At 42.2% G+C, this 22,678-nt stretch overlaps 1 protein-coding gene across 1 annotated transcript; it reads right to left on the reverse strand.

Annotated features, from left to right (window-relative positions):
- Nucleotides 1-2,618: 2,618 nt before the first annotated feature.
- Nucleotides 2,619-21,637, reverse strand: FNTA (farnesyltransferase, CAAX box, subunit alpha). The gene is made up of 9 exons (XM_089675363.1): nucleotides 21,428-21,637; nucleotides 19,127-19,212; nucleotides 11,882-11,996; nucleotides 11,581-11,685; nucleotides 9,952-10,078; nucleotides 8,418-8,566; nucleotides 7,439-7,501; nucleotides 6,355-6,526; nucleotides 2,619-3,390 (listed from the first exon to the last, which is right to left on the reverse strand). Exons 1-9 carry the CDS (start codon nucleotides 21,583-21,585, stop codon nucleotides 3,250-3,252), a joined length of 1,116 nt encoding a protein of 371 aa, XP_089531489.1. The 5' UTR covers nucleotides 21,586-21,637; the 3' UTR covers nucleotides 2,619-3,249.
- Nucleotides 21,638-22,678: the final 1,041 nt, after the last annotated feature.

Below are 22,678 nucleotides of genomic sequence, written 5' to 3' on the forward strand. Positions count from 1 at the left end.
GCTTGCAAGCCCTAACAATGTGACCTAGTGGTAGAAATGATACCATGTATGCCATCCCACTAGACACTGACATTTACATTATTTGCTACACTGTCATTTACCTGGGAGATCTGCAGAGAGGAGCAGCTGATGCCCTAGGTCTGGTATCCCAAGCTCACGATTAACAGAATGCAGTTACACGATCTCCAACCGTCATATGCACCTTACCAGGTGGGCCAGCACTGGCCCTTTTAAAAGGCAATTTTGTGCTTCGCTGATACCATCATAAGATACCATACTGTCTTGCTGTATTAATGTAAGTAGCTGCTTGCACATACTTTTTTCCTTTGTTTGTACCATAACTATTTACATTTATAGAAAACTACATGTGGCATCAGAATGCCTATAACGCACGTTAAAAATGTCCATGGGTCAAAAGACAAATATGATGTCTTTATGACATTTCTCTACATTTACAAGTAACACATTGGCCATGACTTACTAAAGGCAAGTTCACTATTCAGTTTGCAAGTCGTACATTTCAAGGGAATTTGCCACCAGCTTTATGAATGTGGTAAAGTTTAAATTTTCAAAGAATACCCAATCATATGCAGGGGAAAGAGAAAAAGAATTCAAAATGTATGCAACAGCACATACAAACATTTTTTGTTGTTTGGGTTATTAACTAGCAAGGTATTGTCTAACTACATTGCTTTACAAATGAATAGACACTGACACGCTGAATCATCCAAAACCTTCCAATATCTGCAGAAGATTCTGGGGCCAAACTTTAGGAGATTTCTAAACTAGTTCCCAGGTCCATCCAACTGTCATTTTGAGGGTCTCCTTTAACCACTTCCCGACCACCCTATAGCAGATATACTGCTACAGAGTAGCACGGGAGCGCCAAATCACATAAACACACGATTTTGCATTTCTGGATAGGGGCACACATGCCCTACCTGCGCCACCATTCGCGGCCACAGTTGTCAATCACCAGGTCCCGGCCAATGATTACTCGCCAGCGCCCGGTGATTGCCGAGCATCTCCGACAGGGAGAACTGTTTGTAAACAAAACAGTTCTGTCAGCTCCTGCACACTTCTTTGGATGTCAGTCGTGCACAGCAGTGTGATTACAGTGAAGCACAGGGACACAGCTTATAGTGAAACAGCACACACACAGTTAACCCTTGATCGTCCCTCATGTTAACCCCTTCCTGCCCAGTGCCATTAGTACAATGTCAGTGCTTTTTTTTTTTTTTTTTTTTAGCACTGATCACTGTATTGGTGTTACTGGGGATGTCCGTGACACCAAGTCAGTTCCCCCCAGTGTCAGAATGCCCGCCACAGTCCCACTTTAAGTCGCTGATCGCCGCTATTACTAGTAAAAATAAAAAATTCCGGTATCTATACCGCCATTTGTAAACGCTATAAAATTTTCATGCAAACCAATTAATTTACACGTATTGGGATTTTTTTTGTAGCAAAGACATGTAGCAGAATACATTTTGGCCTAAATTTATGCCGAAATTTTATTTTTTTTATTTTTTTACTGTACATGTTTAATAGCAAAAGTCAAAAATATTTGTTTTTTTCCTCAAAATTGTGTTTTTTTTTTTTATAGTGCAAAAAAAAAAACAAAAAAAAAAAAAAAAACGCACAGGCGATCAAATACCACCACAAGATAGCTCAATTTGTGGGAAAAAAGGGACGTAAACTTCATTTGGGTGCAGCGTTACATGACCGTGCAATTGTCAGTTAAAGTAATGCAGCGCTGTAACACAAAAAATGGCCTGGTCAGGAAGGGGGGTAAATCCTCAGGAGGCCAAGCAGTTAATATTCCCAAATCCAGTCTCTAGCCATTTTGGTATGCCTTACTCTCTTACTTTTTATTAGATATTTAAAGCTTTTTTTTTTTTTTTTTATCAGCACAAGGGATGGTACTTACATTCAAGGAGAGCTGTCCCTTGCTGGTTCACACCTGCATTTTCCAGGAATGTGCAGATATCAACAAATCGTGCTTGCAGTGCCATTAATTGTGAATGGTACTCCAAACATGGCTAGCAAACACTCAATAACAGAAAAGGTCTTGCAGTTTTTTGGCCTATTTGTCCTATTCAAATAAATGAGCTGCACTATGCGATTGCACAAAAAAAAAAAAACTTGAACAAATGTGCAATAAAAGCAACTTGGCTGTGTGAATGGGGCTGTAGTTGAAATCTAAAGTCATCACCACCCCCCCTCCATACCCCTGCAATAATACGATCAGCTGGACCTGTCACAGCACTCAAGAGTGCTGAATACACAGTATCTTCCCTTTCTCCCTAAACTCAACCATTCATAGAAGCTGTATAACAGCTTCCAATAATGAAAAGAGCTCTATGAATGGAGGACAGGCAAATAAATGAAAGGTCCACCTCCCTCCAGTCATAGAGCGCTTTTATTGATGGAAGCTATAGTACAAATTCTATGAATGGAGGGGAAGAGGGGTCAAAAAGTTGGGCATAGTAAAGGGCGGTCAGGGTATGACCTTTGCACAGACACTGTCATATTGTCCTGTATGGGCAAGGGGTTAGTGTCGCTTTAAAGCTGCTACGGAGATAACAACAATTTGAGACAAAGCAGCACAGATACACAACTGACAGATGCAAATAGGTTTATTATAAGACCCATGTTTACGATTTAGTTTATTGCAAGAAAATGGCTACATCTTCAACAAATCATCGCAGCTTCTTAAAATATTTAGCATCTGTCAAGTAGATGTGGTAGGAGTTCACGTAAGAAGAAACATAACATGAACATACAATAAGTGATTTATATTTTTTCTCCAAAAGCAAATGTAGCAATAATTAGGGTTTAGAATAACATCACAAGCTGAAAAAATTCCTGGTGAATCTATTTTACATTTCAGAAACCCAATCAACGACAGGCATACTAGTAAAGGTTTACTTCAGCCAAGAATCAGGTAAGCTGGAACATAAGAACCACGATGGTCTTCTCCAGCTGACACTCTGGTGCTCCTTCTGGCTACAAGTGGCATCATGCTTTAAATACCTTTGCCAATATTCTGATTTTTGTTTATGTGACTGGAACTCTTTAGGCAGCTGAAAGGGCATACATGATGAGTTGGTTATCCTTGATTTAAAGTCAGTGTATCATACACAGTCATGGGTTAGACAGTTTTGGATTAATAGTGAATTTTTTTTTCCCCCCCAAGTAAAAAACGAAAATTGTTAAATACACCATTAAATATGGAGCTATATGTTAGAATCATTGTCCATTAGTATCTTCTTGACTAATTTCTTCTTTCTCAGAATTCTTTGACCCATACTTAATCTGTAGTAAGCGTCCAAGATAGCGCCAGTATTCTTTTCTAATAGTATCTTTATCTGTGGCAAGAAGTTCACAAAGCTGAAAAAGAGAGATAGACACAAAATTACTTAAGTGGCTGTACAGATAAATGGTTTTTTTACCTTAAAAAAGGGATTCTAAAAAAGGCACAAATTTTTATTTGTTATAAATAAACATGTCATACTTACCTGCTCTGTGCAATAGTTTTGCTAAGTGCCAACTGCTCACTCCCGAGTAAGCTCTGTGCGTCCATTGACACAGAGAGCAGCTCATCCCCCCCACCCCCTCCTTACTGGCTGTGACTGACAGAAATACGAGCCAATGACAGTACTGCCCTTCTATCCAATAAGAAGAGAGAGATACTCGAGCACATCACTGGACCAAGGTCAGGCTTAGGTATTTGGGGGGGGGGTGGCAGGGAGCTGCATGCAGAATTTTTCTTTTTTTATTCAATGAATGCATTAAGGCAAAAAAAACCTTTTGCCTTTAGAACCACTCTATTGCATTCTCTGCATTAAGGTAAAAAAAACCTTTCCATGTCGGGTCCTCTCAGCTCCTCCAAAATAGTTGCCTGAGCTTGATCTCAATTCAACCCTGTACCTGTCTGCAACAGCACTCCTCTTCTCCCCCCTCTTGTCACAGGAGACTCAGGAGCCATCCCTCTGCTGTCAATCAACTCCTGTGAGCAGAGTGGGGTGGGGAGCTGAGCAGAATAGCAGAACTGCAGAACTGTGCGCATCAATAGACACACAAAATGCAGCTCGAGAATGAGCCTGCACAAGTAGCCCGTAGCAAGCTGCTTACTATGGGTAGGGGCACTCAGAGAAGAGGACGGTCCAGGAGCACCAGCAGGGGACCCCAGAAGAGGAGGATTGCGGCTGCTCTGTGCAAAATCATTGTACAGAGCAGGTAACATGACATGTTATGTTATTTTAGAAAATAAAAAATTAAACCTTTACAATCACTTAAGTGTCAGATGAATTAATAAATCAAGAACAAAACCTGATAGGATCCAGTGATTTAAAAAAACAAAAACAAAACTGCCATTTGTAAAAGTTTCTGGCCCATTAGGTTGAAGTGTCTGTAACCATAATAGCTTAATTGCTTGGCATTTCAAGAGCAACAGTGACCATGGAGATGACTGCATACATAAAGCATGGCAAGACAATCTGTACAGAGAACCTTAAACTAAAAGAAACCAATGCTTACATTTAATTAAGAATTGAAGATCTTCCATGGATGATAGCTTTGTGAAGTTCTTTGAAGACGTTTTCTTGTGGAAACAGGGTCTTGGTGGATACAGAGTTCCACTGTATTAGTGTTCAGCAGTTCAATTTAATTACAGTTTGGTTTTTAGTCACCATTTTATTTTGCTGGTGAAGTTATGCCATGCGCAGTCATACCTGTGCAGACTGTTGCTGTTGAAAAATCAAACAATTTGGCTATAAGGGTTGCACATACTCCAGCTAAACAGGCACCATGATTTCTTTTGTTTGGATGTCTCACAAGTCATCCATTTTTACAGACCACTCATACTAACCACTGCTAAACACAAAAGAAAAGTTTAACAAAACTAAAAGCAGAGAGAATCTGGAGCTGTACATAGTAACCTATCAGCGCCTAACTGCAGCTTTTTCACTTGGTCTCTGACCAAACAGTCAGAAACAGACTTCATAAGAGTGGCCTGAGGGCCCGATGTCTTCTAATGGACCCTGTGCTCACTGCCCGGCACCATAGAGCTCTATTGGCATTTGCTATTGAACACCAGAATGGCAGGTCTGCCACTGGTGCCCTGTGCTTTTCACAGATGAGCACATGTGACAGACGTGAAAGGGTCTGGAGAAGGTGTGGAAAATGTTGTCTGTAACATCGTTCAGCATGACCGTTTTGGTGGTGGGTCAATGATGGTCTGGGGAGGCATATCCATGGAGGGACGCACAGACCTCTACAGGCTAGACAATGGCACCCTGACTGCCATTAGGTATCGGGATGAAATCCTTGGACCCATTGTCAGACCCTACACTGGTACAGAGAGGTCCTGGGTTCCTCCTGGTGCACTACAATGCCCGGCCTCATGTGGCAAGAGTATGCAGGCAGTTCCTGAAGGATGAAGGAATTGATACCATTGAATGGCCCCCATGCTCGCCTGACCTAAATCCAATAGAACACCTCTGGGATATCATGTTTCGCTCTATCCAATGCCGCCAGGTTGCACCTCAGACTGTCCAGGAGCACAGTGATGCCCTGGTCCAGATCTGGGAGGAAATACCCCAGGACACAATCCGTTGTCTCTTTAGGAGCATGCCATGTTGTCAGGCATGCATATAAGCACGTGGGGGCCATACAAACAACTGAGTACCATTTTGAGTTTCTGCAATGAAATTTCAGCCAAATGGACTAGCCTTCTGCATAATTTTTTCACTTTGATTTTCGGCGGGGGGGGGCTTTGAATTCGGTCCTCTGTAGGTTTATATTTTTAATTTCCATCAAACAATGGGGCATCATGTTCTTAACACATTACCCAGTCCATATCAGTATAGATATCCAGCATGATATTTTTCCCTATCGAGAGATCAGATGTGTTTTCAAGGTGTTCCTTCAATTTTTTTGAGCAGTGTATTTTGTATGTTTTCTATATATTTTGGTCTGCAAGTTTTTTGAAAGGTTTTTCAAAAGCTTACACTTCAGCTCAGTTAGACACACTATAAAAGGTATTCCCAATATTTTTACTTTCCTACTACTACCCATGGCCAACACGGGACCATACTTTATTTAATGCTACATAGAAAGGTTTGCCTGTTGCAGTGTGATCATTTACAGTGCTACAAGGAATAGGAGGAATACATGACAATGCTGGAGGATGAGCTGATCACAATGAGCAGGAAATTATGTTGCAGGAGGGTTGGCAAACCATACCAACTGATCTTTTGTGGTCTGATCCTCTGGTAGGTAGCTAGAGTGGCAGCATGTGCTAGCATAATCAGGCTGTATGTACTCTAAATGTTCCTTGTTAGAATTACAAACCTCTAGCGCTTTCCTCAGCGTATCCTCAGGATCTTTACATTTCTTTTCCAACATGTCATCAAACAAGTCCACTAAAAAGGCAATAAGAAATGGGGAGCTGTGCGTTTGCTGTATACTCTGGATCTGCTCAAGAAGGTTTGGGTAGTCAGACATGCCACGATCTTGTAATATTCTAGTGGGAAAAGAAAAACACAAAACAGATATTTTGTTTCAAAAGATTTTATAATTGGTAAACTGAATGTGTACAGACTTACTTCATAAGGCAGTGTAAAATAACAGGATAGCCCATTGCAACTAATCAGAATTCAACCTTTTTTGTATAAATTTAGAAGAGTTGGATCTGTGAAAAGCAACTAGTAAATGCTCAGAAGAAAAAACACTCTTCATTTTAGTCTTATGATAAAGTTAAGAGGAAAAAAAAAATATTCTGGGGAAGGTGGGGGAACCTCTCAACTGCTCAGGTTTATAATTTCTCCATCAAACCTGCCACCAATTATCCCCATCCAAAATGTTTATATTGCAAATGCAGGATTATTTTGTATGTAAGATTTAGGATATTAAAAGCAGTTGTAAAGGATAACTTTTTTACTTTTAAATAGTAAACCTAGTACACTTACCTGCTCTGTGCAATGGTATTGCACAGAGCATCCCCAAACCTCCTCTTCTGGGCAACCCTGTTGGGGCTTCTCTGCACGCCACCACAGGAAACCCCTTCCTGTGGAGGTGCATGTGCGGGCTAGATCCATAGACACAAACAGAGTCACTTGGCCCAGCCCTGCTCCCTCGTCATAGGATGTGAACGACAGCAGGAAGAGCCAGAAGGCTCCTGCTGCTGCCTCTGAACTGTGAATGTAGGGAGAGACGAGAAAGCCATAATATGTGGGCACAGTGCTGATCAAGTGAGGACTCAGGTAAGTATATTGGGGGGTCCATACAAAAACTGGCGCATTAAAGTAAAAAAAAAATCTTGCTTTTACAACCACTTTAATGCAGATATATTTTGTCACTGCACAAAGCATATCACAGTTGCACAAATTCTGCTGATATATCAATAGTTTTATATTTAAAAATAAACTGATCTTACCCTCGCAAATAGTTCCATGCACTTTCATTGTGTGGTGCAACCTTGATCATCTCTACAGCATATCTGAATACAAAAAAATAAATAAGTAAATAGTGACTGGAAAGTTGTAGCATAAAATATGATTTACAAAATTAATAACTAAATCAAAAAAAAGATATAATACAGAAAAACTAAATGATTTATACAAACATGTACTGACAAGTCAGAGTTTATCCATTAAAGTGGATCTAAAGTCTCAAGGTTTTATTAACCTTCATGCATTTAACCTATGTATGAAAGTAAAAAAAACCTTCTTTGTGCAGCAGCCCCCCCAAATACTCACCTAAACCCCCTCTCCATTTAGCGATGTGTACTGGAGTCTCGGCTATCCCGGGACTCCCTCTCCTCATTGGCTGAGACAGAAGCAGGCTCCCACTGCTGTCAATCACAGTCAGGGAGCCAATGAAAAGAGAGAGAGGGCGGGGCCGAGCCGCGGCTCCGTGTGTGAATGGGCACATGGGGTAGCGAGTGCCCCCTATAGCAAGCTGCTTGCTGTGGGGGCAACCGACAGGAGGGAGGGGCCTGGAGCGCTGGTGGGGGATTCGAGAAGAGGATGATCTGGGCTGCTGTGTGCAAAACCACTGCACTCAGCAGGTAAGTATTACATGTTTGTTATTTTAAAAAAATATATAAAAGTGATTCTAATGTATTACCTTCATTTGCACACTTCCTGTTTTGGCTATGGGACAGGAAGTGAAGGAAAATCTCCCCAATGGAACATAAATAGCAACAAAACTGACAGGGGTTAAAACTCTCTCTTAATCCAAAATGAAATGTTTTGCCTATAGTTCTACTTTATGAAAACTATATACAGCATACTGAAGCTGTGTAACTGGGTGACTACTATTATTTTATCATCATCGCATGAAGAATTGAGATAAACCATATTACTGTTAATCAATAATGTAACGCACAGTCCAATTACGCAAGCAACACTTACTGAACCTCTCTCTCTAGAATTTGGGGATTGCTGTATCCTGATGTGTTAGAAATAATAAAGTATCTTTGGTTCCAAGCAGAATTGTTTCGCAAGTCTCTAGCCAACAGCAGATCAACATACTGTAACTCGCCATCCCACAAATTAAATTCCTGGAATGATATAACATGATTAAACCAAACAAGGAAAATAATAATGTGTTATACCATCAAACAAGTCATAAAACCACACAAAAAAGAATCTACATCATGTATTCATATGTATATATGGCCAACAGTTAGTGAAGGAACACATAAATGAAAGAGTGGGCTACAAGGATCTTTACAGTATATTGAGTTACACATAGAAATCAACGATTTCAGCAAACACCTACAGTCAGAAAAAAAATTATTTGTGACTAGTTATCTTGGGTTACAGTAAACTGCTCCTTGCCTGTATTAAACAGAATTACAATTGAAAACCTAGAAAAAAACATTGGATATGTAATCGTGTATACACTGACTCGCTATGGAAGTTGGGTCTTCACCCTGTTCAGGTTATTTTTTGGGTTTTTTTAACAACAGAATAAAAAGTAATAAAAAAAAATGTATAAGAAAAAGGGGAGAAAAGAAAAAGAAAAAGAAAAAAAAAAAAAAAGAGAAGGGGGAGAAATGAAAAAAAAAAAAAAGGAGGGGAAAGAAGGGGACAAAGTGTGGGAGTGGGAGGGCAGAGAAGGCCCAGTTCTTCCATCCAATGATAAGCTCCCTCCTGACTTTAGAGGCCTACTCACTGAGAGACCAGATATAACTGCCAGGGAATCCAAATCTCACAATGCTTCTCGGGCTGGTTCTTAATTAACTGTTCCATAAGTTGAATGTCAGATACCCTTTTACGCCAATGTTCGAATGTGGGTGGAGAAATTTGTTTCCACTGGGCCAGTATACACGCTTTTGCAGCCTTCAGAAGACGTTTGATAGATAAATGCATATTATGTAAGAGATATGTGACTAGCGAGTCAGCAAAGGACCATCTGGTAAAATTTAACTTCTGATCAAAAAAAGTAATCATTGGACATTCCCAGATGTTGAAAATGGAGCCTTCCACCTTTTGACAATGCCAGCGTAGAGGGGACACTTGAGAGTGTGGCGTTTTATCCCACCTGGTAATTTATGACCATTTTCTTTATATGTGTTTGCCAGTGAGGCTTTGTGAGCAAAAAAATTAAATTTTAGCTTTTTGGGTGGAAAAGAACTAACATTCAAATCCTGTTTCCATTTTGTCAAGAAGCCCGAGTCCCATTGATGAATCTGTCCCTTTCAACCAGTCTGTTCTAAAGCCATTGTAAAGAAAGTTTACCACAAAGACTAGTAATTCCCAAATTATTGATTATTAATTAATGCCTGAACAGCTCACCTAACACTTTCATCAACAAGTTCAAGAATGAATTGTTTAACCTATACATAATCATTTTAATTTAGCTGTTACAAAGATCTTTGTTACAGATAAAAAAAAAAAATAAAAAAAATTGTAAGAATTGTACTCATAATAATAGAAATACCTGAATAACCCATTGCCTATGCTGCCATGCGTGGTAGTTTTTAGCATCCTGGTTTAAAATGTCTGCAATAAACTCAAGCTCTTCTGATGGATCCTTTAGCAGCTCAACCAGCACTCTCCTGTGGTGCCTAAACAAGTAAAATAGCATTTAGAGTTTCTACCGCTTCATTTAGCAACACAGTGCAAAGTTGTGATGTTCATTAACCACGGTGAACACAGGTCATTGAGAAAAACAAAATCTATTTAATTGCAACGGTTCATTGAGGTTTGTTTTCTTCGTCCCAAAAAATCTAGTGAAAACGATACCAATTATTACTTAGAGAAGAAGTATGGCACTCTAGTGAGTACTGGAAGGGCAAAGCAGAGAGCCGGTGACTGACAGTTACTGACGCTCTGCTCACTGAAGAATGAGAACTGAGTGATCAAAGGCCTTTGACTGCTCAGTTCTCAGTCTTGGAAACATCGAGGAATAAATGCAGCATTGCACTTATGTTGCATCCACTTTTATTTTTTTGTTAGGAAATCCATACTTCTTTTAAAAAGCATAAATCCAACCCAAACCAGTTTTCTGTAGTTCTGGAAAGCCTTGCCTCCCTCTGGATCAACTGTGGGTATAGGATTGTGTATATGGAGGTTGTGTGTGTGTATTTTTTTTTCCTCTATTGGTTGAATTAGATGGAATTGTGTCTTTTTCAGCCAGACTAGCTATGTACCTATAAAAGATCAGACTGTCAGATTTTAATGATCTGTGTCCCTAATGGGTATTCGTTTTATACAGTATCTGTAATGAGGACCATTGTCACCAGAAGAGAAAATTAGAGCCATTTTGAAGGACAGTTGTCACTGGGACAGAATGTGATGGGGAATCTTTCATTGAGGGCATCTACCAAATAATGGCATTCCCCCCCCCTCCCCCATTTTGAATAATTTCCATTCATGTCATGTGTCTGTCTGGACAGGAATTGCAGTGAAGTCTCCAAGTAGGGGAAACAGACCACAATAAAAACTCAACAGGCTCCAATCCTTCTCTGCACTATCCCAAAAAAATTCCAAGCAAACAGCTGAAAACATAGTTGAAACATATCTATTGTCTTAACCACAAAAAAAAAATGTCAATTTCTTCTGCCAGTCTTGAAATCCAAGCTCCCCTGTAATACATGCACACATTCCAATGCTTTGTCTCTTCAAAAACACTGCAAATACAAAAATTTCCTGTTGATCTGCCAGAAATCCAGTGAGTTTCTAACAAAACCTCTGCTGCCCCAAAGTTCCAAGCTGAGTTTTCAACCCTGCCTTGATTCTCCCCTGCTTGACTACAGAACACACTCACCTTTCCTCATTCCCATAACATATGGAAGTGGAAGGAGGTGTTCTAAAATCCAGCAGGGAAGAACTAGGCAGGACTGACAACACTGCCTGAGTTTTCAGTCCAGCAGGAGCACCTTGTCATCAGTTCAAACAGGAAGTAGGAAGGAGCGCACTAGGAAAAACATGCACATTTCTCACAGATGTACCGAATGCGGTTTGTTTTTTATGAGCACAGACATACCCCAGGGTCCACAAGGTTTTTTTAAAACCATCTGTGCACTGCACACTGAAGGAGGTCACAGCTATACGCATTCATTCTTACCAGACTTGGTAATTTTTTGGCTGGTCTTCAATAATTGCTGAGATATAATTCATTTCCTCACGGAGGTCCTTCTTCAGTGACTGTAATAATACTCTTCTGTAATGCCTAAAACAGGGATAATAGAAGACTGTCTATAATACATAATAGGCAACCCAGACTAAGTCATCACATCTGACATAGTTTATTAGCTCATGCAAAAGTTTTGCACTGACATCTTCTAGGTTATGTAAAAATGTTAATTCAACCCTTATATGATAGAGACACTGAGGCCGGCCAACTAGTGCTTTCATTCATTACTCACCATACAGTGTAGTTTGCAGCATTCAGCTCAATGGCATCCGCTGTCAGTTTAAAAGCTCTTTCACTTCTCTCATCTCGCTGAAGTACAGCACGGAAATAATCATAAACATCCCGAACTGAGAAGCAAATGTAATTACAATTAACAATGTACCGAGTCATCACTGAATACTTTTAAAGCAGGTCGCAGAAAGTTACAAATCATTTGGCAGGTAAAGCTATATTATATGCATTTCACGTGTGTATTCATCAGTTTGCCTGAATTTCAGCTTTAAAGCCCAACTCCAGCCAATATGTTTATTTTGTTTTGGATAGGGAATGGAATGTTTAGAGCCCTTGTAATGTTTTTTTATGTCTGTGTCTTTTGGGGAGATTCCCCTTATTTCCTCTCTGGAGAGGATGTGGTGGAAAATCTCCTTGATGGGGACAAAAGTATAAAACAAAATATGGAGGTTTTAGAATTTCAGACAATGTTTTTATTGTTGTCTGTACCTTCCTGTCCCTTAGATAACTACACACTTATTTCTCCTACAGACGTCACAAGGACAACTTTCCCCACTGTATACTAAAACCTTTTGTTAAAAAAAAAAAAAAAAAAAATTGTGGCTGGCTTTAAAGGTATATCAACTACATGTATAAATGTCATATTAATCACGCAATGCTACTTTCATTTTGGTACAGATAAAGATTATATTAGGCATACTTAATTCTTGTTTGTCCCACTACTGAAAATGCAGACTAAAATTTCCAAATTCAAGCAAAAAAAAAAAGCTCACAATGTGGAAAATGTCTCACCTCTGAGACACGGAGAGCTTTTCACTAAGTGATAGTTCTAGACTGGTACATTAACTCAGGGATGGACAATTACCAGTAGCCACACCAACTATAAAAAAAAAAAAAAACTCTCCGGTCGTTGGGTCACTGAGAGCAGCACAGGGCTCAGGCACTCAACTTGGAAACTGTGTAATCTGCAGGCATTAGCCATCAGTACGACAGCTTGGTTCCTACTCCGCATTCGTATATGAATGAAAGCTATTAGTGTAGGCGTTACCTGTATGCTGACTGAGGGGTTCCAGAATGTCCTAATCTTACATGTGTACTTCAGAATCCTGTCCATCCTCCGGGATGTTGTGTGTGGGGGATTGGGGGGGGGGAGCTGAGAGATCAAATTTTATTTTTCCACATCAGCATCACATAGGGCTCCTCCTGCATGTTGTATGATCAGACTGGGCCCTGGGAGTCCTAATATTAAATATTACAATTTGCATCCCATAAAGGTAAAGGAGGAGGGGAGATATCCTGTGTGGTGACAAAGTGACCACCGGTGTGCATGAAGGTCCTGTGTGGTGACAAAGTGACCACCGGTGTGCAGGGAGGTCATGTGTGGTGACAGAGGGGCTGTTGATGTTCAGATGGGTCCTACATGTTGACTGAGCGACTGTCTGCATGCAGAGGGGTCCTTTACAGGGATGAAACAGCTGGTGTGCAGAGAAGTCCTGTGTAGCGATTAACCCTTAGTGAACCCTAGTTTTTATTAACTGCTTTATTTCCAAAATACTTTTATATTGATTCATATCCCCCTGATGAAGCTGCGTCATCTGCAGCGTAACGTGTAGGGGAGGAGTCTTGACGTCACCCGGCACCCAAGGAAGGCAGGCACATACGCTGAACGGCAGACACGCTGGCAGTAAGAGATTGTGGATGATTTTATACAAAATGCTTGTTGTTTCTAAATACATGTGAGTGCATATGGGCACGTAATAAAGGTCTTTTATGTAAGGATAAGACACTATGTTTATGTCTCCTTTATACTGAGGAATATTCTTGGGAGGAGATTGAGCAAGGGATTCCTGCGTTGGTGTGAATAGGAGAGGAGAGTCACGTTTCCAGCAGCAATTGGGAGATACTCACCACTATTGCTGTGATGCAATATATGATCCATAGTTCCAATAGGTGAACAAAAGCGAGTTTTGCCTTTTAGGAGGCATCAAAAGGAGGTGAGCGCATATTGAGATCACAATAAGAAGTCACTTGAAATGAAGATTTGTTCACTTTTGAATTTGTCACGTTTGGACTGATCACATTTTTTTAGTATATTTTCAATGGTCACTTATTATTTGGATATAATTTGTCTTATGATAACACAAAGGATTATATCACTAATGTATATGTTTTGAAGGTTAGTTGTTTTATTATATGATGTAATGGTTTTGGGAGCGCGGCACTATTGTTTGTAAAGTGCTAAATGAATAAAGCTCATTTTTTTGCATAGGAGTAGAGGACTAAACAGTGACCCCTTAATCCATGCTCCAGCAGGACCCTTCAGCAGTGTGACTTCAGTAGCCTCTTCTCTAAGGCACTCCTGGCCATGCATGGTTAAATGCACATGCGCAGCTCAGAGTATGTTTATTTTTTTAAATATATTTTATTCAGTTTTTGCATTACAATAATCAACTTTATACCCATACAATTCACATATACACAAATTCCAGTTAAAATGATCCTATTCCCTACCCTCCACCCCCCCCCCCCCCCCACCAAATACTCCTGTCCATATCCCGATTCCTTCCTTCCAATTCCTTCCTTCTTTTCCTGTCTATAACCATGTCCCTTCCCTCCTACCTCCTCTCTCTCTTTCCTTCACTTACCCCCCCACAGATACTTAATCGTACACTCTCTAAACTTTCCTGCTTATACTCCAACCACTTCCAGGTATCTTTTGGATATTTTAAAGTCTAACCATCTGCTCCACATTTTCCTACATTTTTCCATTTTATCCTCCTCCATATGGTATAGCTCCTTCATCCAGTTTATATATTCAACTCTATTTAACCAGTCTTATTTTTGGCGTCTCTGTAGCTTGCCAGAACTTGGGAATAAGGCCCTTAGCCGCACTAATTAGATGGTATAGCTCAGAGTATGTTTATGGCATCAGTCTGTGCTGTGATGAAGTGACTTCTGTGCATGGGAGTGACATCATTGCGGCACGACCAATCAATTTGAACAGAAGGAAGACAAGGAGAAGATGGAAGTGTCCCAGACCTGCTGGAGTGCCGACTGGGCAGAGCTGAAGGGCTTCATTTGACCTCTTTGTCATATTGTGCTAATATGCATTGCATGCTAGCACATTATGGTATAAAAAAATTTAGTGGGGTTAAATTTTACTTTAATAGGCCAAGATTGTACTTGATGACTAAGGGACCTCCCACAGATAGACAGACTGCTGGAGGTTAAAGACAGTGCCAGAACCGGCCAACGCAGGGGTAAAGTAAGAAATGCAGTCTTTTCATCTCTTCCTAACCTTAATAAGCATTTGACCCTTGTAGCACAGAGGGCCCACTTCTTTCTTCCACTCTGGAATTGGGCTTTGAAGATGAAAGTTTTGATACTCCCTCGGCTCAAGTTTCCATTAGAAGCTATAGATCCCGTGTTTCCCATTCGACGCGGCACTAGACAGGGTTGTCCACTTTCCCCAGGAGGAGAGCACACCAGGTACAGTGAATTGCGGTGTCCAGTGTATCAGTGTACAATGCGTTGCACTGTCCAGTGCATTTTAAATATTGTATTGTTTTTCCTGTTTTTTTGCAGTACAAATAAGATATGTGCAGTGTGCATAAGAATCTGTTAATATATTTTTCAAACTACAGTCCAGCCCCCCAACAGTATGAAGGTCTGTGATCTGGCCCCCTGTTTAAAAAGTTTGAGGACCCCTGGTCTAGAGGATCCAATAGCTACTCTACAGAATTCTTTATCTCCTGTTAATAATTTATGACTGATAAATTTTGCGTTGTGTTACAATCTATAATTTTTGACAGGACATTGTTCATTAATATTATCTGTTATTTGGAAAATGTTCAATAAAAACTATTGGAATATACAGATGAAAGTTTTGCATTAGTAAAACATATGTATTGAAAACTGTGCTCTATAACATTTTAATGAAAAAGTAAAAGATAGGCATTATTTACCTATTTAGTGCTTATGTAAATGTATGTATGTAAAACATACATACAGTACATTTAGTACATCCCTGCAAAACATGCACAAATTGCCCATTTTTTTTTACCCCTTTAAAAATACTGCAAGTACAAAAAAAAGTTTGGAGTTAAAAAACGTCTTTTCGGCACTATCCCAACTATCGTCATTAGCCCTGCCTGCTACAAAAGTCTGCCTACCCCATTTCCCTTCCCAGTCTGTCTCTTTTTTTACAAGAATAAATTGATTTCTCTCCCAGAAAAAAAAAATGCTGCATCCTTGACAGCATGCGCCCAGGGACAAATGCCTGGAACACAGACTGCTTGTATTCCAATCATTTGTCCCTGGGTGCATACTGCCCCAAATGTCTGCACCACAATGTGCATTGTCCTGCAGGAGTAGCTGTCAGCCTCTCACAGAGTATGACAGGTTGCAGGCAGTGGGGCTGGATGGCGTACTTGTGTCAGAGCCCCATGCACCGGGGCGAAATGCCCAGCATGCATGGAGCCTAAAGTGGTAATAAACTCAAAAACTAAAATGTAATATATTGCAGTTTGCTAATCCTTAAATGCGTTGGCTGCAAACATTTTTTTTTTTTTAGTTTTTGGTGATCTGGCAAGTAACATTTCCTGTCTTGGGGTTTCTCCACTTGAAGGAGCAACAGAGGCACCTTTGGACCACAGTACTGTCAATCTGTGGAGAAGGTAGTGCTGGATACATTAGCAGATTTAGACAAACTTACATAGCAAAGTTGAAAAAGGGCAAAGTCAAAACAGAACACTTTTTAAGCAGTTACAGCAGCAGATTTTTTTGTTTCCGGGATAAAGGCTCTACATAAAATAAATAAAAACTGACTAGTGTAAGCACCCCTGTCAGCATCAATGGTTTGTCTCAACCCTCTAACTGCTACTTTTACTGGACAGCTTGGTCTGTTGAGCACAAAAGAAAACAATTACAGTTATTTACAGCATTCCTTAAAAGTGGAACTTTACCCATAACAACTTGATAAAAAATAATGTTCTTTAGCAAGGAACATACATTCCATATTAAAAATTATTCTAAAATTAGCGTGTGCTGTAAATTGTCTTCATTGTTGCTCCTGTTTCTTCTTGCTGGCGGCTGCCATTTTGCTGAAGCCCAGAGCCCCTGAGCAGCAGTAAATCTTTAGGCTGCCAACAGATCAGCCTCTAGTGGTTCTGATTTTTAGCACAGTGCCTAAAAAGAGAGAGCAACTGAGCATCTGCAGAGCAGGGGGAGACAGTATATTAGCCCTGGTTCACACTGACTCTGACTTTGAAGTCGCACAATTTCAAAGCCGTTTGTCAGTGTGATTTCAAGTGCAATTTGCTTGGTATCTGTGCGACTTCATGCAGAGATGTCTATGCAAGTCACACCTGAAATCGCAAAAGAAATGTGCAGGAACTTTTTTTGCAAATGAGTGTGGCACCGCAAAGTCAGAGTTGCATCGATTTGAACAGTTCCATTGCCAACAATAACGTTTGACTTGTCATGCGACTTGGAACTGTCAAATCGCATGACAAGTCATACCTGTGTGAACCAGGGCTTACTGGATTTAAAATAGTATAGACCCTTACTTTTAATGTTTTATATACCTATACCTGCAAAAGGGGCCAGCATGAACTAATCTATAAGGACTTAATTTTCTGACTAAAGTTCCACTTTTAATGTACTGTATTTTTCGCTCCATAAGACGCACCTGACCATAAGACGCACCTAGGTTTTAGAGGCAGAAAACAGGAAAAAAAATTCTGAACTAATGGACTGCAGACACAGTACAGGAGATGACCAGAGACTGCAGACAGCACAGGGATGACCAGAGACTGCGGACATAGTACAGGGATGACCAGAGACTGCGGACATAGTACAGGGATGACCAGAGACTGCGGACACAGTACAGGAGATGACCAGAGACTGCGGACACAGTACAGGAGATGACCAGAGACTGCGGACACAGTACAGGGATGACCAGAGACTGCGGACACAGTACAGGGATGACCAGAGACTGCGGACACAGTACAGGGATGACCAGAGACTGCGGACACAGTACAGGGATGACCAGAGACTGCGGACACAGTACAGGGATGACCAGAGACTGCGGACATAGTACAGGGATGACCAGAGACTGCGGACATAGTACAGGGATGACCAGAGACTGCGGACATAGTACAGGGATGACCAGAGACTGCGGACATAGTACAGGGATGACCAGAGACTGCGGACATAGTACAGGGATGACCAGAGACTGCGGACATAGTACAGGGATGACCAGAGACTGCGGACAGCACAGGGATGACCAGAGACTGCGGACAGCACAGGGATGACCAGAGACTGCGGACAGTATAGATGACTGCTGACCTTTGGGGAGGTGGGGAGCGGGTACCTGAATTTGACAGGTACCCGCTCTTACTTCCGCAGAGTTTTTGTTTGATCTTACCTGTTCCTCGATCCAGCCGCGCGCTGTCTTCCCGGCTTCTGTAATGGCGCTCGGCATGACAGCCGGGTGCCCAGTGCGCATGAGCGAGAAGCACTTGCGCTTTGTGATTGGTCCAGCGGCTTCTGGGATCTGTCATGTGTCCCAGGTACCGCCTTACCATTCACAAAAAGCACCGCTTCTTGCGCATGTGCACGTGGCACCCGGCTGTCATGCCCAGTGCCCACACTACAGAAGCCGGAAGACAGCGCGCCGCTGGATAGAGGAACAGGTAAGATCAAAGAAGTAAGAGCGGGTACCTGTCAAATTCAGGTACCCGCTCCCCACCTCCCCAAAGGTCAGCAGTCATCTCCATAAGGTCCCGCTGCAGAGCTGAGCGGCCGGCCCGGTATTCTGACACGGCCGCGGTGGAAATACCGGACCGGCCGCTCCATATTCGCTCCATAAGACGCACTGACATTTTCCCCCCTTTTTTGGGGGGAAAAAAGTGCGTCTTATGGAGCAAAAAATACGGTAACTGTTTTAGGAAGCAGTTAAATTGATGGGTTTAGTTCTGCTTTAAAGGAAATTGAAAAAAAGGAACTTCCTGGCCAGATCATCAAGTGAAAATAAAGAGAAAAAAACCCTAAAAAAGGAAAATTAAGGCAGCCACCACAGCCAAGAATTGGTAACCTGTAATAGAAGTTGTGTAAAAAGCTGTAATAGAAGTTCTCTAAAAAAAACTCAAATTCCTCTCTCTGCAATCTTTTTATTCTTAGCTAAGCTGGAGGGTCTCCAATTCTCTCTCTATATAAACCCAGACATACCAAAGTACCTACTTACATTTCTCGCTATAAACAATCTGAACAACTGGGTTAGGCCCATCATCTTGCGGGACAGGAGTCACATCTGCCCATTCTTTCCTTTCTCTGTGAATACAAAAGAACACACAATCTGTGTAATATAAACAAATGTATATACAGTATATAATATATTTTGCCAGATGTTTCTCCATTTTCACAGTCAACAGAGGACTCCGTAGCCTCCACTGTTAACATATATATCTGTAACATGAGCAAACATTCACAGGAAAAGTTGTTATGGGACATGCTATGTCAGAAAACACGTGACTAGATGCAGATGCCATTGTTTACAATAGGGATTCATGGATTTCCTCCTGGAACTTCATGTTCCATTCATACAGTTGCACTTTAAAGTATGGAGAACACGCTAATGCCAGTGCATACAAGTACCACTAACAGAAGGCTGACTGCTGATTACGGGCCCTTCTGGCACCCAATACCCGCAAGGAAGGACACTTCTAGCACCTGATATCCACGACAGGCCCTTCGCATACCACAACAATGGGTTCTTCTAACGCCTAGTGCCCACAATGAAGGATCTGTCATACACTGAACACCTGCAACGTAGGACCCTCCACCCACCCAATGCCCACAGTGAAGGGCCCTTCTCCCATCCAATGCCCACAACGAAGGACCCTTCTCCCACAACAATGGACCTTTCACCCACCCAATGCCCACAACGAAGGGTCCTTCTCCCACCCAATGCCCACAACAAAAAGGTCCTTCTCCCACCCTATGCCCACAACGAAGGGTCCTTCTCCCACCAAATGCCCACAACGAAGGGTCCTTCTCCCACCCAATGCCCACAACGAAGGGTCCTTCTCCCACCCAATGCCCACAACGAAGGGTCCTTCTCCCACCCAATGCCCACAACGAAGGGTCCTTCTCCCACCCAATGCCCACAACGAAGGGTCCTTCTCCCACCCAATGCCCACAACAACGGGTCCTTCTCCCACCCAATGCCCACAACGAAAGCTCCTTCTCCCACCCAATGCCCACAACGAAGGGTCCTTCTCCCACCCATTGCCCACAACGACGGGTCCTTCTCCCACCCATTGCCCACAATGACGGGTCCTTCTCCCACCCATTGCCCACAACGACGGGTCCTTCTCCCACCCATTGCCCACAACGACGGGTCCTTCTCCCACCCATTGCCCACAACGAAGGGTCCTTCTCCCACCCAATGCCCACAACGAAGGGTCCTTCTCCCACCCAATGCCCACAACGAAGGGTCCTTCTCCCACCCAATGCCCACAACGACGGGTCCTTCTCCCACCCATTGCCCACAACGACGGGTCCTTCTCCCACCCATTGCCCACAACGACGGGTCCTTCTCCCACCCATTGCCCACAACGACGGGTCCTTCTCCCACCCATTGCCCACAACGACGGGTCCTTCTCCCACCCAATGCCCACAACGAAGGGTCCTTCTCCCACCCAATGCCAACAACGAAGGGTCCTTCTCCCACCCAATGCCAACAACGAAGGGTCCTTCTCCCACCCAATGCCCACAACGAAGGGTCCTTCTCCCACCCAATGCCCACAACGACGGGTCCTTCTCCCACCCATTGCCCACAACGACGGGTCCTTCTCCCACCCATTGCCCACAACGACGGGTCCTTCTCCCACCCATTGCCCACAACGACGGGTCCTTCTCCCACCCATTGCCCACAACGACGGGTCCTTCTCCCACCCATTGCCCACAACGACGGGTCCTTCTCCCACCCAATGCCCACAACGAAGGGTCCTTCTCCCACCCAATGCCCACAACGAAGGGTCCTTCTCCCACCCAATGCCCACAACGAAGGGTCCTTCTCCCACCCAATGCCCACAACGAAGGGTCCTTCTCATACCCAATGCCCACAACGAAGGGTCCTTCTCCCACCCAATGCCCACATCAAATGGTCCTTCTCCTACAATGAAGGGTCCTTCTCCCACCCAATACCCACAGTGAAGGGCCCTTCTCCCATCAAATTCAAACAATAGGCATGTTCCTTTAACATCCACAGCCCAAACCAATGGGTCTTTCTTACACCGAATGGCTGAAAGCCCACAAAGTCAGGTCGTTCTCAAACTGAACACTCACAAGGATGGGTCCTTCTCATACCCACTGCATATACAGGCAGGCACACCCTGCACCTTCTGCCCACACTGACATATCTACACCCATTCCCTGCTCTCACGTTTCTACAAATATCTGTCACATCTCCCAAGATCAGTGTAGATATTAAGTCTGAATGGCTTCCAATACCATGTGATCTCTCATTCAAGTGTAGCAGTACCTGTAGGGAATATAGCGCTCAGACAGGTTGTCATAATCCATCTCGGAGTCCCCTATCCCCTCCATCTCAAAGTTTTTATACTCCAGGTCCTCCATTCCGGAGTCCATTCCTGTATTCTGCCTGCACTGGTCCCCATCCTCCTCTGCCTGGCACTGCATCCTCTCCGCTGGGAAGAGAGTAATAGATACACAGGAAGAGGAAGCTGTACTTTACCCACAGCCGCCAATCACTTCTCTTCCTGGACATCCACGCATGAGCCCTATGCACTGTCTGCTAGAGGCAGTATGTCCTGCAAGCTGGTGTCTGCCAATGGCGGCCATTTTTCCGAAGACCAATGCACACAAAGTGCCAGCCAGAAGAAGAAACTTGTATTTCAGTGCGAGTACCCCTGATGGTTTCGGTGAAGGTGTACCTAGAGAGCTACAAGACAGTGTATGTGCTTGTGAAAGGTATCCCCCTCCCAACTGCACCCCATCTTACACATATGTAGAATCCGAGGGTCCTGCAGGTTCAGGTCAAGTCCCACAGCAGCAGGACACAAATGATTGCCTGCCCAGGCTGTGCAGCTGTTAGGTCACTTGCAGAATTTCCCTGTGAACACCAATGTTTGGACATTCTGCCTCCCGCTGGACAGAGATATTGAAATATTTTTCCCCTCACTAACCTCAAACACAAATGGACTGTTTCTGTTTATTTGCTGTGATAATAATAATTAAAGAAATTAATGCCTAACGCTCACCAATGTAGTGGTAATTCAAAACTAAGCTTCAGTACTCAAATTTATGAGAAAAAATTGCACCACACTGACAAAAACCTGTTAAAATCAATGAATAATAATAATAATGTGCGGTTCATTTCGATCCAAATCAAAATTCAGACAGAATTCTCATTATTTGGAGATTCAACTGTATCTGAAATACAACTGTAACAAATTTAAGCAAATCCGAAATAACAAAAAAAAAATTTTTTGATCGAAATTCAAATTGAATCGCATTTGCAAATACATTCGAAATATAAACATTGCTGACTATTGCTGATTTCTGTCAAAGACACTGGGCTTTATTTACTAAAGCTGTAAGAAAATAGAGTAAAACTGAATAGAATAGAAAATAGGAGAACAGAATAGAAAAGAATAGACTAGAAAATAAAAGAATAGGAAAAAATAGAATAGAATAGAATTAAATAGAAATAATATAGCTGCCTTCCAAAATTTGAGTTTAAAAAAAAAATAGAGTAGAATAAAACAGAATA

This window comes from Staurois parvus, unplaced genomic scaffold (assembly GCF_062004578.1).
Source record: "Staurois parvus isolate SC_StPar_1 unplaced genomic scaffold, SC_StPar_1.0 ptg000013l, whole genome shotgun sequence".
Taxonomy (NCBI): domain Eukaryota; kingdom Metazoa; phylum Chordata; class Amphibia; order Anura; family Ranidae; genus Staurois; species Staurois parvus.